General features: G+C 40.5%; 1 protein-coding gene across 1 annotated transcript in view; it reads right to left on the bottom strand.

Annotated features, from left to right (window-relative positions):
• The window catches only part of IMPG2 (interphotoreceptor matrix proteoglycan 2), a 51,178-nt gene extending 32,352 nt beyond the window's left edge, over positions 1-18,826 (bottom strand). The window contains exons 1-3 of the mRNA XM_040055767.2: positions 18,754-18,826; positions 17,168-17,428; positions 6,384-6,550 (exon numbers count right to left, since the gene is read on the bottom strand). Coding sequence (XP_039911701.1) covers positions 6,384-6,550; positions 17,168-17,428; positions 18,754-18,826 — 501 coding nt within the window. The remainder of the gene's footprint in view (positions 1-6,383; positions 6,551-17,167; positions 17,429-18,753) is intronic.
• Positions 18,827-19,243: the final 417 nt, after the last annotated feature.

The raw sequence follows: 19,243 nt of genomic DNA, 5'->3' as shown, positions 1-19,243 counted from the left end.
ACCCACATTTTTAATAAGTCAAACTACTAAATTCTTATATAATTTCATAGTAAACTAGCACCCCCTATTGCTAAACTAGCATGGTCTGCAATAGTTTGTAGTGTGACTATCTTCTTCTCAAATGTTTGCTTTCCAGCTGGCGGTGGGGAAAAGTGATGACATATTTGGACTCCATGGCAATCAACATCACCTTTTCCCCCTAATTAGAAGCCAAGGGCTCTAGAATTCTAGTACTGGCTTGTTTAATCATTTAGGACAGAATAGTCTTTGCAAAAACACCTCACCTCTCTGACTCAGTTCCTTCATTAAAATGGAGTTAGAAGTTTACCTGCTGCACACAGACTGCAGAGATTATTTAATGTCTTCAGCCTTTTGATACTTGCAGTGATTGAAAAATAGTTCTCCATAACAGCAGCAGCCACACCAAAGCTAAGGAGAGATTTTGCTCACTGAAGCTACCTTTGGCAGGTGTTGTGTACAAAATTATTTCTCTTGGAGTGAGATCTTCCTGACATTATTGTACCAATTCTCCTAAAGCTGGGAGCTGAGTTTTGTGTCTGCTGCTTGCCTTTCTCAACAGTTACTTTACATAATGAAAAGCTATAGTGAATTAATACAAATACATTAAACACAGGCTACAACAATACAAAAATCACAACCAACCAGATATACAAAAAATAGTACCAACTGGAGGAGCTTCTGTCAACTCATGCAGAAAAACAATTATATAGGACATTCTGGCCTGATCCTAGGAGACTATTATTATGCACAGAAGACAAAATATCCTGAGGGTAATCCCAGGCAGGAGAAAAAGGCAGAGGAAATGTCAAGGAGATCTGAAATAATCCCATATTAGTTTAATCCCATCTGTGTAGTACTCTACCAATCATATTTGATTTAACCCACCTACACACCTCATTTACAACAGGAAAGTCAAACCAAGAAATGATTCTCTATCTGCCTGCCCTGATTCCCCACCATGGTGCATGGCAGAGCTGTCATGAAGGCAAGGCCACAGTGCTGGGGATTATTCATAGAAGTGGAGGACAACGTCCAGAACCAAAGCTAGAGAGAGAGGCCAGAATAGGGAGCAGTGTTTTGAGGCACATCCCTGACAGGTGAGGTAAAAATACTGTCTGAAGTGAGTTAGAGGAGAAATAGCAGGAGCAGCTTAGTGGAACAAATATTCTTTTAACTAAGTGCAAATTGAAATGAAGGCTAGAGATTGTTACATGGCAATGTGGAGGGGTTTTCTTTTTAAACTAGAGGAGGCTAAAACTTGAAATACAAAGTATGAAAGTCAATAGGAGAACTGTATGTGCATGGACAAGAAAAGGAGAGAAGGAAATGCGACATTAGGGCTCAAAGGAGGGCAATTGAAAAATTTTTTTTTTGCATGCATAAGAGGGGATGGGGGATGTGAAAGAGCAGATATTACCTGCTTTTTTCCAGATTTAGAAGCAACTAAAGGAGGTGTTCTGTGCAAAGAAAAAAAAATGTAAAGAACTGGAAAGAGTGGTTTGGGCATTTAATTAAATAGAGAAAGACAATGGTCAGCAAGGAAGGTCACAGAACAGGGGAAGGGGATAGACAGCAGAGGAGATCTTCCACAGGAACCTAAGGAATACAAAAATAATCAATAATCCTCTTCTGTGAGGTATTCAAACAACAGCACTGGGAGTAAGTGGTCACAAATAATTCATATCACTGGGATGCTACATCCCACCTTCCAACACTGCTCTCAGAATTCAGGCAATCACTCATTCTACATGGCTAAATACCCATTTCAGCATGCTAAGAAGGTGTTTTGTTATGCTATCCATTCAGGCATCCTCAGGGTTGTCTTCTCCCCTCTTTCCCTAATCTGTCACTGAGCAGTCTGTGCAAACACACTGAAGCAGACAGAGCTGCCCATGAGCTGGAAAGTCAATTCTACACAAAAATACTGCTGAGTCACACCATTGAAGGGTTTGTATCTTGTCCTGGGAACTTTTTAAGTTGTTTTTCAGTAGGTTAGCACCTCCCATCACAGTTTTGGGGATTCCTGGGGAAATTGTCTGCCTTTTGATTCTCAGGGAAAGCTCTCCCACAAACTCCTTTCCATCCTACATTGCAGTTTAAGTCTTGGCTCTCAGACCCACCAAAGTGGGCAGGGCACAGATTTCCCTCTCACCAGAAACCAAAAACACCTCCCAGACCTGCTTCCTTTGGAAAGGATTCATAACATAGCTCCTGTTGTCCCATCTGCCCAACACTGTCAGATATACTTTGTCATAGACGTGGGGTTGTTCAGGAGCCCTCAACAGGTATGGTTGAGTATGTGCTCAACAGGTTATGTTGCATGGGTTCCTTTAATGCTTCATTTCTCATAAGAGCTTTTTTCAACCTCTCTTGTCATTGTAGACTGTCATCAGACCTGTAAGGAGCAGCAACTCCTTAAAACTTTATTTTGTGAAATTTGATTGAAATCTGGGGAAATTGAAATTCTGACACGTATTACATACCCACATTGGAAATGCAGGATAGGATGCAGACAAAACTTTGCACTGAAAGTCCTGCAGTATCAGGCTTTTAAACTGCTTTTTGCAATGGACTCAGCAAGGAGTCCTGTATGCCAGCTGTAAATTCTCCTATGAACAGCACAGGTTGCGCTGCTTTGGCAGCAGTGATTCAATCTCACAGCAAGTCATAGCTATGGTTCTCAAAAAACCAATATTTACTCTTGCTTGCATTTCTCTTCACTTGGATTCTCCAAAAATTCTCTATAACAGGTGTGAACATGGTCACAATTACCGGGCAGAGTCAGGACAGATTTGGCAATACTGGAATTCCAGACATACATATCTCAAAGTGCAGGACGGGATGAATGAGGATATTACAGAGGATGAATGTTGCATTCTATGTAACAAGGTTTTACTCCCCACTGAAATACAGCTACACAGTAAGGAATACAAACCAAGTTAATTTATAGGAAGGAATGTGTACAAGAAGATTTATACTGAAAAAACCTCACCCTGTGGGTTGGAATTACCTTCTCCATTCACATTTCTGTCAGGAATTGAAAAAAAGATGGGTTAATCTCACAATTTGGGTAAATATGCTTAATAGCCAAAGAAATTAGTTAGGATAGTGTTCTTCCTTTGTGAGGTACTGTCAGTTAACATGATCATACAAATTAACAAAAATTCAAGTGGAAAACAAAAAGATATTTAAAATTATTTTTTATGCTTGGCATGAATATGTTCACCAGCTCCTTCTGAAAATCTGGCAAATGATCTGCTTAAGGAAACTCAGGAAAACTTAGTATATGTATTCTGTATTAGAGCATACAGAAGGTGCATGTATATACAGAAATTACAGGGAAACCCACAGAGGCAGACCTCACATCTCCAAGACAAAAACAGAAGTATGAAACCTGAAACCAGCTGGTCTAAACTCCAACTGATATCCAGCAAGAAAATATGTTAAAAGTAACCAAAATAATTTTTCTCAACATGAACTATGTTAGGATGGAGCAGACATTGCAGTATCTGTGGGAGTGTGACAGTGATTACTGGGGATTAGAGGAAAGGATAAGAAAGAAAACCAAGGAGGAAGGCTAATAAGATGGCATTTAATTACACTGCTCATAACAGATCTTCCACACTACAACAAAAACATCATGAAATAATAATTTTGCTGAATTATTGTTCATTGAAAGCAAACCCCACAGATCTAATTTGCCTAATTTTCAGATACACTGAATTTCTTTTGAGATTGAGGGGGGGGAATTCAGGACATGCAGCATTTCTAAGAATTAATTTCATGTTGCAATCTACCAAAAAGTAATACAAAAAGACACTTTGAAAGACTGCCAGAATCTGCCAGCATGCCCATACAAAAGAAGCAGCAGAGCAATGCTATGACAGTAACAGCCAATGTATACCAAAAGAAAAACAGAATTACTTTTATCAGCTGCAGGCTCTAAACTAAATTATTTAAATTAAACACAGATGATTTGCAGACATTGGAGAGCAGAGGAAGATTAGAAACAAGCGGTATTTAATGAGGAGTGTAATGGTCAAACAAAAAAACAGCAGAGTGAATCATTCTTTAAAGCAACATTGTGGCCCATTCACATTTATGACACTACAGAGTCCTGTGCATGCAGTGAAATGACAGCAGCCCCTTGGTGACAAGTGCTTCGGGCTTTAGAGATCAAATGTAAGGAATGGGGGGAAAAATCAACAGCTGATCATGGCCAAATGAATGAGCATCCTGTAATGAGAGGGGGAAACAAAATCCCATCAGCAATGGAAAGGCTTGACCACATGGCTTGGTCTTCTTAGCTGGTGAGAGTGGGAAGAACAAGGGAGCAGGACACGAGGCCTTAGAAATTGTGTTTGGTCCCACAGGCTGAGCCCCAGCTCTTACCACCACATTAGACTGGGGCAAGCAAATAGCAGGAAGAAGGATGTTCTTAAAAGCAGAGGTGTGACCACTGCATCTGTTTGAACTTAACATTCTCACAGCTGCTTTAAAAGGGTGTCACACTCTGACAAGAACTTTGTGCACAACCACGTATGAGAAAGGTGAGTTAGTACTAGAGCTAGCAGTTAAATCCACTCTCTGACCCATGCATTTAAAAATACACCACTGGGTCTTTTGACAGCGACTGACTAGGGGATAGGGTGCTCTTGGCCTCAGTCTTCAGTTCAAAGCCAAATTGAGTTCAGCCTCTTATTCCAGAAAAAGTGATCTGACCAATTTGTGACATTTTGTGGAGCACAGAGCATTTGGTCCCTCTTACCAAAGACTAGTCTGCCATCAAATCAGCCCAAGAACCATCACCTTTTACCAACAGTGCTGAGAGAAAATAGAAGAATGAACAGACTGCTTCCAGAATATGGCATTGCTGAAGGGAATATATCCATCCACAGGACAAAGGAAACATAAATAAATATCACCCTTCTGAAAATATCAAACCCTGAGCTTTGTCTGACTCCACTGAAATGCTGCTGATCCATACCCAAAAAGGGAGAGAAGCAGTGGGAAGTTAGATGCATCATCCTGTTTCCAAGAATAATTTTGATTTCTTTTAATAAACTCCCACTACAGATCATCTCACTGCAAAAGTTGAATACACAACAGTTACATTCACTGTGTGCATAAAAAACAACAACAATTTTACTTCTCTATCTTTTTGCAAAGACTTCTAAGGGCAACAGCATCATCAGATTTCACAGAAGCAAACTTTGGCTAGCCTCACCTGGGAAGACTAACATGCAGGCTCAGGGGAAAAAAAAAAAAAAAAAAAACAACACACAAAAAAAAAAAAAAAAAACACAAAAAACCCAAAACAACCACCACCAAAAAACCTTTCCATTATCCACAACAGTTTCCATATTCACAGAACTTAGTGCACATTCCTAGCACAGAAGTCCAATAAAAAAGCAGGAGGAGAAGAAGTCAGAGCATCCACTCTGACTGAACATTACTGTTTCTATGGGGTTACACATTTAAGACTTAGGAGTTTCATAAAACTACTCATCCATTAGCCTGCAAAAGAAATCTCAAAGATCCATAGGCCACCATACATTTTAGGAAGCCTTTTATCCAGAGAAATTAAGATATCTACTGTATCTTATATGAATACAAAGTTAAGCACTTTATTTTAAAATTCCCAGACTCCTGAAACTACATCTTTATATTTCATTTGAGACAGGAATTTTTAGTTTGACTTAATATTTCTTTTACTTTCCTTAAGCTAAAATAAACTTGAATCGACAGAAAACATACCAAGATATCCAGAAGTTTTTTATTGACTTGTTTTACACTCATATACAATTTTAACCTGCAGCTTCCCAAGGTGAGTTACTTAATATTATTTATTGCCTTCAGAGGACACCAAAGTTTTTACATTTGTGACTACACTCATTTCAGTCAGGCAGCAGTGCACAGGACATCACAGACCCGTAGAACATCAAAGAGGCAATTATGCCACAGGGCTTGGTAGCACCAGAACTGCAGCTGGGAACTTCTGCTCCCAAGTGCCATTTGGGCTGAAGGCACCTCAATGCACAGCTCAAGGAGAGGCTGCCACACACCCCAGGGGAAAACGCACCACAGACTGACTCATGGTCGAGACACCATCTACTTGTCAGGAACACATCTACTGAAGACAACGTTCTCTTCATCATTGCTGCTTTTCCCTGCATTGGACCACCCACAACTTTGTTTTGGAACTGATCTCAGAACTGCAGATCCCAGAGCTGGAATGCCCACGCCTGAGTCTTTCAAGGGCTCTGTCCATCACTGCCAAACGCGATATGCCGAAGTTGCACGTTGCAGTGGGACACGATGCCCTTGCCCATGAGAACACTGCAAGCAGCTGCTGCACCCACCTTCACGATCAGGCTGCGGTGCTCCTCAGACTGGCTGAAGTTGGTGCCCATTTCAAAGATACTCATCGTGCCTTCCTCACACAGGCTCATCCAGGTGTTATACTCTTCGTGCTCCGGCAGTCTGTCCCAGAATGTCTTGAAGACCTCCCAGACTGCTTCCTGGCACACTGAAGGTACAAGAAAGATCTGGTGTTAGTACAACAGGAGTGCTTCTGTGGCACAAGCGGCCAGGCTATTATTGTCCCAACGTTGTAAGCTTATCAGCACATTAACACATAGAACACAGCTACCTGACATCTACATGGAAATGTGGAAAGCGTTGAAGTGACGGAAATGAAGATGTGGTGGACCTTCTGCACTGGTATTACCTCTCTCCTTGAGTTTTTAAGCTGAAATAATTAAAGAAAATTTAAGAGAAAAAGAAGACAGCATGAGAAAACACTTGTCTCTTAACAATCATCAAGAACAAGAGTATTTCCACTGAGTAAAACTGCAATTTGATCAATGAATCAAATTTTTAGAAAACACTATGGCAAATTCCTCATAGGAAGTAGAGGTGGAGCTTAAACGGTAAGAAAGACAGTGGCACTGATCAAGGTCTAGTAAGCTGTCAGTAACAATTCCTTCAGACTCACCCTTACCCAGAATTTAAAATACGAGAAAATACAACTGTATTCAAAATTCAAAAACCAAGGCAGGGTGATGACAAAAGGATATGCTATGAAATAAGTCAGGCTCTAACTGTGCTGTACATGTGCACTGACAAAGAGCTGGACGGCTCTGGACAGTCAGCCTGAGAATTAAGGTTTAATATCATATTCTACACTGCCTGCTTTAACATCCCAACCTTGCACATGCTCTTTCTGCCAGTCAGGGCAGTCAGTCACATGATGCCCAAGCAAGAACAACTCTGTGACCCCGGATAACTCGAAGAAAGATTTATAGGATTTTCCTTGTGTCCTGGAAACGAGCAAGATTGAAAGGCGAACTCTCAAAACCATTCACACCAAATGCCATCCTAGAGGAGCAGCAGACAAACCTGCTTTTTGGCCTTAATCAGATTTCACTACTTAGACAGTTCAGCAGAGAAAAGCTGTGCATTCTGGGAAAGTCCTGACATCACAAGCAAGCACTTACAGGAGACTAAAGCTATCTCCAGAAAGCCATTTTCTTCAATCAGCTTTAAAAGTAGTTCTGGGCTGCCAAGCCCAGTACATTGCTGTTATTTCTTCTTGATGCTGTGTTTTCCAAATTCCAAAGTTGTTTAAACGTACGTATGTAAAACTTAACACATAGATCACATATGGAAACATTTTCATTCAACCAAGAGATGGACATTTTTCTTAAATGCAAAGGCTTTACAAACAACAACTTTAAGGAGCTGTTTCCTATGCAGCACCACTCTTAAACCTGAGCAGATTCTGGCACACTGAATGGCACCGCGCAGAAAAAGTTCTTCTCTTCACCCTGACTTGTAGTTTATCAGAGCAGTTGAGACCATTTCTCTGCTGTGGAACTCTACAGATACAAAGACATTTCTCATTTCCATGCCACATTCCCAGGTTTATGACATGGAGATTAGCATGCATGACCAGAGAACAATAAAGTCCCCAAACTCTGCATTATTAATTGTCAGTAGTACATTACTGTCTTAGCATGCCTGCAGCATCTAGGCAGTTAACTTTATCTGTAAAATACACTTATTTGGAAAGTATTGTCCATGTTTCCAATCAGTGTATGCATCTCTATTAATCAGACACAAATAGTCAAATTGACAAACATCCGTGAACCTTCTCACATCCCACCCTCAACTTACACTTGCAAACCCTTTGAGGGAGAGACCACATTTCCATCTGACCTCTGCACAGACCTGAGGCCATAATACTGCTCTGGGATTTCTGGTTTCTGCTGGAGTACTAATAAGCTTCCTGAAGCAGAATAAAATCCGTATTATTCTCTCTTTCATCCAACTTGTAAGAGCCAGGCATCCAGGAACGGACTGAAGTCTAGTGTCAAATTCAGAAGCCTAGACTAAGGAATATCATTTGCTCACATTTCTTTTGGTGGTACTTGTATCCTACATTCCTTTGACTCCAGGTGCCACATTGTGGAGCAACAATCCTGCAATGAGATTATTCCCTGTGGCTGGTATAAATCCTCGGCAGACCCTCAGTAACAACTGAAGCCATAGCAAGAGCTTGTAAATTCATTGCAGGGACACTGTCTAATCCTAGAGTTTTCAAATACCTATAGGCAAAGGACTGGCTTTCCAGATGCAAGTAAATTGAAGATAATTTTCCTTAATGCTCTTAAACAAGTTTAAAATAAATGTGATGAGACAGTGTCTTGCCTGAATACAAGCTGCTCTGGTATAAACAGTTGTTCCAATCGGCTCCCAATAGATTAAGGATTTTCTATGTGTCCTTTCATTTGGAATTAGACACCCCACTGAATTCCTGTACCAAAGGCTTTGTGCCATCTGTGGGCTCCAAGCCCATTAATTAGACCTAAGCTGTCAACACAGCCATGTATTCTGCAAAAGGAGGAAATGAGATGTCGATAAGGAGTCACATTTTGTCCTCTCGAGCCTCTCCTATCTAGCTGCTTCCACTGAGGTGAACAAACAAGTTGGACAACAGTGTGAATTCCATTTGTATTCTCTTCCTTCCACACAGAGTGTGAGAGTTCTGACACGCAGGGAGGGATTAAAAACTCCAGACAAACATCTACCACAGCTGCCATTTGAACACTTCTGTTGGTCTTGTCCAAGAAACAGCATCCTCAGCCTTGGTGAGCAGCTCCCCAACACAATCGCCCTGCAACCGTGCTGTCACACGGTCCATCTTGTCACTGCTTTGCTTATTCCAACTGGCCAGTTTGTAAAGCAGGGGATTGCTTTGCAGGATAACAAATCCAGGCTGCAAGGGCTCAGCACAGGAACCGTCCTCAGAGGTGCTTACTTATAGGGTGCTCAAGAGTAAATTCATGGACTGGCTAAGAAAGACTGAAATGAAACTGTTCTCTTTCTTTCTTTCTCATAAATATTCTCATTGTTTTGCAGTTAGAAGAGAGTTGCAATTTCAAGCACTGAGAGAGAACAACACAATTTATTCAGTGTGGTTCAAATCACACACATGTAAAGAAAGAGACAAGCACAATTCTGTCTTCCCCATCCCCTTCAGGAATGTAAAAAAGGGAGAAAATTCCTATCTTGACTTGAGATGGCCACCCAGGGGACTGAAGACAGCACCCTCACAGTGCATTCAAGCTGGCTAGTAAGTGTGATTGACTTTCTTTCAACTTGAAGGTGGAGCCCACCCTGATGGGTTTTCAGTTATCTATAGGTGAGGGAGATTTTTCAAAGTTCCTCAAATGATTGAGAACTCTCATAAAGAAAAACATGTTCTTCATTAACTAGATTTTAAGCATTCTGAAACTGTGGACAAAAGCTGGAGGCACAAAATGAAAGTTAAACAGGACTTGACTGGAAGCTTCAGGTAATAACTATAACTTACTGTTTAAAATCATTCACCATCTTTCCTTTCTGTCCTCCAGAAACTTGCCGGTGTCTATGTCAAATACATTACCTAGATATGCTGACAATAAACGAAGCAAGTTTTGACTAAGATTTAAAATAGTAACTCCTTCAAACCTAAACAGAAAATGAAACAAAATGAGAGTTAGGGGGAACCAAAAACTTGACCACTGAGCTTTTCAACTAGAAATGCAACTCTGAGTTTTAAATATAAAAGATTTAAAGGACATAGAGAATGGGGAAAAAACTGCTGGGTGAGAGCTTAAACTAAATTTCCAGGAGCCCAACAATTCAGAGTTATGATTGAAGCTGCTGGGCAGATTTTGCATTACGATCTTTCCATGGTTTAGTTTTCAAAGACTAGGTAAAAATTTCTTTGAAAACTACAAAGCAGGCAGTCCTGCCAGCACGAGGAAGAACTGCTGAGCAGACCCAGCAGCACTGCCACCATCACCTGAAGAGCAGCCCAGCCCTCTTGTGTGAAGAGCCATTCTTCCTGCCTGGATCCCACACCAAACTTTCACTAGCCTGCTACAGGGGCACAGATATGTGGGACAGCATTAGCAACACCAGGCCCTGGAGGAGACAGGATTTGTGATGAGGCCTCTAATCCCTGGCAAACAACACTGATTAAAAGCATCATAAAACCGAGATCAATCTTTTAAGGCAGTGAGCTAAGAGCCTTGAAGCTACACGTGAATGGGAAGGTAAGGTCCCCTGGAAAATTGTTTCCTTCATCCCGTGGCTGCAGTAATAAATAACTTGTAATTTTAAGTTAGTTGATCTCTCAGCTACCTTGCAGTTTCCCTCCAAAGAATTTAAATATATATATATATATATAAAAAAAGGCTTACGAGAAGATAAACTCCCTGCTACAAGAGACGTGATCAGGTCCAGCTGTCTACAGGAAAAGTTACGCTGAAGACATGTAACTGACTGGTACAATAAACCAGAATTCAAACTAGGAATGCAAATCACAGAGCTTGGTCTGCAGTTTGTCTCCAAGGTACATTTTGCATGCATATACTACACTTTCCATGTACTCCATCCTGAAAAGCCTCACAAGTTAGAAGTCACTTAACTTTCCACTGATATATATCTTCAACATGAAAGAGGAGATAGAAAAAAATTAAAAGATCAGCACATTTGGTCCATGCCGTTGTTCCAGCTTCTACTGAGCCAAGTGTCACAGGCACTGTCAGTAAGCAATGTCTTAACCTTTAAAAGCCATATAGAGTTTCAAAGGCTGCTTCAGAAAGCCAGGCATGTCATAAAACAATTCCAATGGGATCTGTCCATCAGCATATCTGCTTCAAAAGCAGAAAAGCCCAGCCCTTAGAAGCTTATCTACTTCAAATGCAGTGTCTATGCTCAAGTAATACTAAAAACTAATAGCCAATATCCTGAAAAGCTTAAGGTAATTGTGTTTCAAACCCAAAAAATTCCTCATAGGCAGACATAAGCTCTTTTCAGTCCTACTAATCTGCAGAAATGAGTGGGGGGGGGGGCGGAAAAAAAAAAAAGTTTATTTGAAGCTTCCTTTCCTTAAGGCATCATCACTGTTTTCAAAACCTCCAGCTAAGATTGATGATGTGATTAGATGACCTTTCTCTTGCTCTGAAATTCTCCAGTCTGGCTACCCCTCATGTGTCTGGGTAGGATACAGCATCCTTGTGGCTCAAGCTGTACCACTGGGGATGCATTTATCTCTCAAACGAGAGACAATTAGCCTATTACACTCAGTCTGTGCTCGGGGATTTCTGAGGTTAACAGAAGGGGCACCACATGACAGCACCCGGTAGGGGGTAGGGTGGCTTTCTGGCCATTTGTGCAAGTGGGCAGGGCTGGAGTTTAATCCCAATTAAATCTCATTAGTGCTTCTTAAGAGTTGAATCGTCTGTGGTGCTAGGAGCACTGAATCAGGCTGAATATTCTATTTTGAGGCAACATGAGACCAACTCCTCGTCCTCTCTAACAATTTCTGCACAACTGAACAGATTAATTGCAGAGGTGAGACCTCCTAAGAGGTCATTGCTGCAAAGGCTTTGTTAGCATTTAAACAAATTAATACACACATGCAGAGAAATCACTCATCTATTGCTGGAACGCTGCTGTGTATGGCCTTTAACACAGCAGCCCTTAAATGATATATAAAACAAAAAAGGGGTTTAAAATGAGAAAAGACTTGAATGTGAATTTGCTAATTCACATGAAAGACTTTTGATTTGAACGCTCACATACTAAACTCTAGCACATAAATTATTCTCACCAATAATATTTCAGTAAGAAGTGTCCTTCATGGAAAAAGTCAAGTTTCTTAGAAGCATATGCCATATCTAAAAATTCAAACATAGAGGGAGACAGACCTTCTACAAATAAACTTCAGTAATTTATTGCTGAGTATGAGGTATATGTAATATGTGCCAGGGATGTGGGCAAAACAGGGTAAATAAATTAATAACTTGTAACACAATTTCAGTATCAAATTGAAATTTTGCTGTTAACTATGTTCATGTGCAGAAAATAACATCATTATTTCTAATACCTCAGTAGACAGATTTGAAGGGACTGAAGAAAGGGGAAAATTAGCAGGCTCAAGTGCTATGCCCAATTACATTCATGCATAGAATTTAATTCCCGAGAAACAGGAATTCTTTCCAAACTTCACAAATGTCCATGAGTCTCATCAGCTACGGCCTACTGCAATATCATCTATTTTGTTGTTTGGTCAGTATCTTTAAAAGCTATCCTTAGATGTCCAGCTTTATCTGAGGCTCTGGCTGATGAGCAGTTCTGGCAGAGAGATTATCTGATCTACTCATGAGAAAAAAAAGAGCAGTGCTCACAAAAACAAAAAGAAAAATAAAAAAAGAAAAAGAAAAAAGAAAAAGGAAAAAACAAGGACTCACAAGCATACACTGAATAGTTTAAGACAGAGGGTCACAGTAGGAAAAAATTGTAAAGAGAATTTCAGAAAAGTAGCCACCGGAGTAATTACATCTCAGAGGTGGCAAAGAAGCATATTACCCTGAGCCATGGCGACAAAATCCAGCAGCCCAATTAAGAGGCATGAGATAGCATGGCTTGTACCGTTTACCGATCTTGTAATCCTTATATTGTTTCTGTTTTACATGTTAATTCAATTTCTAAATCTACTACAATCCTCTGCCGACAATTTACACACCAGAGAATGGCCGATTCACTGAATCGTGCACAGAAGGTGACTGGTCACAAGACACTTGGTCTGAGTGGGCATGGCTGTTTTCACATAATACATTTTACTTATCTATGGCTCAGGCCACCATTTCCCTGTCAGCAGTAAAGAACATCATACCAGACATTAACAAGTAAAGCCCACTCATGTCTGAAATCCCACTATTAGACTTCCACAATATTTTTTTTGTAGAATCTCCAGATGCCTGTTGGACACGCTTTGTGTTTGTCGCAACAGTCTAGCGATGAACCACCATTACATTCGTATGACTCTTCCATCAGCAGCCATAACACTACACCGTTTGAAAGGACACCAATTAAAAACACTCAGAGACCCAGCCCATAGGCCTACAGTACCCAGTCTGTAAACATCTATGACTGATTTCCATCCCCATATCGCAAAAAATGAAATAAAGTCAGCCAACAGCTGACTGACACAGAGACAGGGCAGTACAGAGAAAATCATAATCCAGGAGTCGTCTCAAAAGAGCGAAAACAGCATCATCTGCTACTGCAAAACTCTGTTATGCATGTGATTGATTTTAGGAATAAAGCAGTACTTCAGAAATTTGTCTACTACACTACAGGTGTAGAAAAATAAGTACAACCCACCCTGTTCCAGACTGGTGCTTCTGAATACCACAGTAATAAAACAACCTCCAACAATTATACCATTAATTAGACTTTCATATGTTGAAGGGTGATACTGCTGTTTTAGAAGACTGATTTTCTCCAGATCCCTGTATTTTGTTGTGCTTTGATTTTTTTTTTTTTAATGGTTTATTATGTATTTATCGTATTCTTTACCTTGTATCTTTTTAAGGCTTGAAAAATCCAGGAAAAAGCAAAACAAAACAAAGCTGTACACTGTTAAAGCCCACAGCGATATGACAGAAGCACTTCCTTAAAGCCTGTGACAGGAATGTTCATCAGTCAGTCTCTGACACTTAGGCTTTTGCCAGCTAACAAAAGTAAATAAAGCTATAGGAGCTACAGACAGATAATTATATTCTCACCTGTTTCCTTCTAAGGTAGACACAGATAGAACAATTTGGATAATCAGCACATGCAATCCTTTTCTTATTTTCTAACAGTATCTTACATCCCAATTGTAATCAACCTTTCCTTCCAAGGCAGTGGCATGGTATTGCTGGCAGTAAAGTGAAACCCAGGAAAGAATAGACTGTATTAGAACCATCCTTTCCAGTGAAAGTATATATTGATATTGAAGTAATTTCTTACTTAAACATATATAGAGTAAAAAAAAAAAAAAAAAAAAAAAATTCTAAAAATACACACTGAGATGGAGAATCTGCAGATTCTGTGTACATTTATATTTATCCCCTTCTGGGGTCACTTGTTTTCCTAGTCACTCATAGTAGCTGGTCTCGGAGTGTTGAACAGTGACCATACTTTTCCTAGGATTATATTGTCGACAGTGGAGTGTTGCTACACGGATGACTACTAAAAACTTTGCATATAATTCAGTAACACTGAGTTCAGGACACCAGGTGCCCACTAAACTTGCTCTGTCACTCCACTCTTCAGCTGGACAAAGGAGAGAAAATGTAACAAAAGGCTCATGGGTTGAAATAAGGACAGCAAGAGATCACTCACCAGATTCTGTCACGACAGTCTCAACTTGGGGATATTCCTTGAATTTATTACCAATCAAATCTGATTCCGGGACAACGAGAAAGAAAACCAAATCATGAAACACCTTCCCCTCATCTCTCCCTTCTTCCCAGGCTTAACTTCACTCCTGGCTTTCTCTAAGTCCTCACCTGCAGTGGTGCAGGGGGATGGGGCAGTAGGGGAGTGGGGCTGTGGTCACTTCAGCACCACAATCCCTGCCACTACTTCTCCCTCAGGGGAGGACTCCTCTTCCCCCGCTCCAGTGTGTGGCCCCTCCCATGGGAAACAGTTTTTTGCTAACATGTCCAATCTAAGTCCTTTTCATGGGCTACAGTTTTTCATGGGATGCTGCAGAATGGGTTCCCTTCCATGGGGTGCAAGTCCTTCAGGAACAGGCTCCCACGGGGTCACAAGTCATGCCAGCAAACCAGCTCCAGTGCAGGCTCCTCTCTCCATGGGGTCACAGGTCCTGCCAAAAGCCTGCTCCAGGGTGGGCAGTCCCAGCTCCTCCGGGAATCCACCTGCTCTGGCATGGGGATCTCTGCAGTTCCATCGACCGCCACGGTCTGCACACGACCACAGGCTGCAGGGGAATCGGCTCTGGCACCTGCAGCACCTCCTCCTCCTCCTTCACTGACTTTGGTGTCGGCAAAGCTGTTCCTCTCTTGTATTTTCACTCTTCGCCTCCAACTGCAATTGCTGCTGTGCAACTTTTTCCTTCTCAAATATGTTACGCCAGAGGTGCTGCCACCGTTGCTGATGGGATTAGCCTTGACCAGCAGAGCTGATTGTCCTTGGCTCTGTTGATACAGGGGAAGCTCCTGGCAGCTTCTCAGAGAAGCCACTCTTGTAGCACCCTGCTACCAAAATTTTGCCACACAAACCCAATACGCAGCACATGAAATCTCATGACCTCAGGTGCCTACTCAGGACATCATTAGACACCACCCAACACTCCTGGAGCAGCAGTTGCTGCTAACAGAGTGAAGATGACGAGTTGCTCAAACCAGACCTTGTGTGACTTGCTGCTAATTAAAGTCACCTCTCCTACTTTCAGAGATCTTTTTCAAAAGTTTTAACTTAAAAGCACTAATGGCAATCACATCTTCTCTGCTCAAAAAACCCTCGTGGACTGTGAAAGCTGTTAAATCCAGTAAGGAAACAGATGGGCTAGGTGGATTTTTGCTTCAGCCTAGGATTATTAAGACCTAAATATACTTTTGCAACCTAATTTACACATTTCTTTCTTCTTTATTACCTCTCACACCTTTGTTTAGTTGATATTGCCATAATGTACCCCAGCACAGATAACTGAGGGATGATTGCTGTTAAAGCCCATGGTATGTATGGATTGATTTGGAACAAAGAACTATTGAATCCTCTTGGGTGGAAATAAGAAACTGGCAAAGCCTCTCAAACCATCAGCATCATCTTCAGTGTCAACACCCCTTGCAAGCTGGGCACAATTCATATTTGAATGTGGCTGCAAAACCCCATATAATTCCACTTTGCTCTCCAAATACAGAGTTTATGTTTACTTGTATGGAAACACTAAGCAACTCCTGACTGCCATTGTTTTTCACTTGTCTAAGTAAATAAACTATCACCAGTGAGAGTTTCTCTACAGGCCATCGAATCTCATCAACTGAGATCTCTGGCCATCTCTGAACGCCCTTCCTTCTCCTCTGACAGCAGCTCTGTCATTTTGCCAGTTTTGTACAGACACGGTAAGGTAACTACAAATTGTTTGAATGCTACAACAAAAATACACAAAAAGCCGAAAGTGCTGCATGACTGTGATGCCCCATTCCAGTGCAGTCAGACAGAAGGGTTTGAAATACATCATGTTGCTGTAATATTTCATCAAGTGAAAGATGTTAGCAAGTCTGTTGCAGTCCTTCAGAGAAAGCTCTGCCACACAACTTCCACGTCTTAAAAGGAAGGCTGCTTGTCTATTATCCTACAGCTCGACACACAGAGATTGTACGCTCGGCTGAAGTACAAAAGTCACAGGGCTGAAATGCCAATGTCTCAGACTTGACTTTTCTGACTGACCCCTCAATGAATTCTTCTGGCACTTTAAAACACTAAATAAACCGAACAAACTCTGTTATTTAGCTACTCTGTACATAGCACCTATTTTTCTTAGCATTCAAATTGTTCCGAGAAAGAATTATTTTAGTAAACAATGCAGAATCAAGGAGCAAGACTTCTTATGATATATGAGTGTAGGGGTGGGATTTTAGCTCAGAACAGCTCTCACAAACAAGATTATCACAGAAAAGTAAGTTTCACCAGTAATAATGTATTTTCTATGTCCTGGCATTTATTATGTTTAAAAGCTTAAACAATTTTTTAATAAGTGAATGTTCTTTATCAATTACCTATGAGATGTACTTACCTCTGAGCCTGAAATACTTCAGATGGTTGGCAATAGCCTGCTCAACAGATTCATCAGGGCAGATCTTAACTCCACTGGGAAACAGAATGGATCGCTTCCTTCGTAACTGCAAATGCCTGTGGAACTGCTCAGCATCCATGACGCCATTAGGCTTTTCCAACCCAGGAGGTAGAGAAGGGTTTGCCAACTGCCAGTCACTGAGCTGAGGGGCTGGTGAAACATCTTTAGCCTGTCCTCCTCCTGCAGCTGAATAAGCTTCTGCTGTGAAATTAAAACCACACAAATTTCTCAGATGAGATAATGATGCAATCATTAGTATCTTCATGCCACTTCTGCGGTCTCTGAAGAACATTGCTGTGCTTTTTTCTGTTAACAGAACCAGTCTCTGACTGCGATGTTACAAACAACCTTAAGCTCTTTACAATATCCCATCAAATGGTAACATAGCATAAGGCTCTAACCCTTTGAATTCTAACGCTTTAACTTCCCATCTGCCATTAGTCTTAAGTCAATGGGACTGTATTTGTGAACAAACATGCATTTGGAAGCTTTCAGGGCTTTTCAGAAGTAAAATAAATAATTGAGAAATAATCCTACTCCATACCTTCTTTCCACAAGAGCGATTTGTATACCTTACAAAAAGAAAGCTGCTTGAATTGACAGTTAACCTTCCATCACTTAGACAGGTCTCTATTAGAGCAGGGGGGAAAAAGACAAATAAAAGGGCTCATCAGCTTTCTGTTGAGGTTTTTTTGTATTTTTGGTTGGGGTTTTTTTGTTTGTTTTCTGTCGTTAGTTTTGTTTGTTTTGGTATTTTTTTTTGTTTTTAATTCCCTCTTATATAGTTATTCCACATCATTCCAGAGGAAAAAGCTGAGGCAAGAACATGCATATTGAGATTCAGTCTGATAGTCTAATTTTCTATCCTCCAAAGTCAGCTGATCTGAAATATTTAACTCAACTTCTTTCGCTTTTTTCCCTGAAAAAAAAAAATCACAACCAATCATTTCTTAGAGAAAGAATAGTAATAACTCTATGGCATTTGTCATCCAACAGATTATGAATTTATTCTGCAACTTCACAGTCAGTAGACCTTTGACTTTTACAAATGAAAGATGAAAGGCATGGTTATTTTGATAGTATATTAATAATCAGCTCTGTTGCAGAAGATGACCAGAGGCAGAAAGAACATAAAAAAATGTTACCAAGGCAAATTCTGAATCTTTACCCAAACTGACACATGTTCTGTGCCCATATACAGAAGACAGAACCTTGCTTCTCGAGATTTAATACAAAAATAATAAAAGAAAAAGTGAAAAATTTACCAGTATTTAACATCTCAAAGATGAAAAAAAAATGCCTCCTACAGCTGCTTCTACACTCAAAACAAGATGAACGTGCAGTTATACCACCTGGAAATCAGTCTAAGTATCCCATACTTACACTGCTATCACAGCACAGATTTGACCAAACATTTCTCTGTATTAGCTCCCTTTGTTACAATTAAATCAGAGAGGTATTTCTAATTCTACACACTTCCACAGCTAAATTTGTAAACAAGAACATAAGAAAGATGTCTGCGTTACCTGCAACTATTTGAAGATCTGTGTTAATCATTCCCGGAAGGCAAAAAAAGATTTTCCACATGAAGCCAAACATACTTATTTGTGTAATTAAAAAAAAAAAAAAAATAAAAGCAAAAGATCCCAATCCCTTTTAGCAAAAAGAGCTGTTGTCTTTACCGTAGCCTTGAACCAACCAAGAGCATTGCACCTCTTGAAAATGTCTTGACGTCACATATCGTTATCTTTGGAGAAAGCATTAGGTTAAAAAAGTCAACCAATACATCCTGGCTCTGTTCTTTTCAAAGACAGTATCCTGCTTCAGTGAAGAAACAAGAAAAGGTGATAGAAGTAGACTCCTTGGAGCTAGCAGATGGACTGACACAATTTTTTAATTTTAATCTGGCCAGCTAAGCTCTTTACCAGGGCTTGTCATACCATTAGCAGACAGTCCAAACAAGGACAGCACCTTTCACATTTAATTAACCACGCTTTTTCATTAGCCTTTCCATTT

Source organism: Hirundo rustica, chromosome 2, assembly GCF_015227805.2.
Source record: "Hirundo rustica isolate bHirRus1 chromosome 2, bHirRus1.pri.v3, whole genome shotgun sequence".
In the NCBI taxonomy this organism is placed as follows: Eukaryota; Metazoa; Chordata; class Aves; order Passeriformes; family Hirundinidae; genus Hirundo; species Hirundo rustica.
The sequence above is the reverse complement of the archived record's forward strand: the minus strand, read 5'-3'. Positions and strand labels throughout refer to the sequence as shown.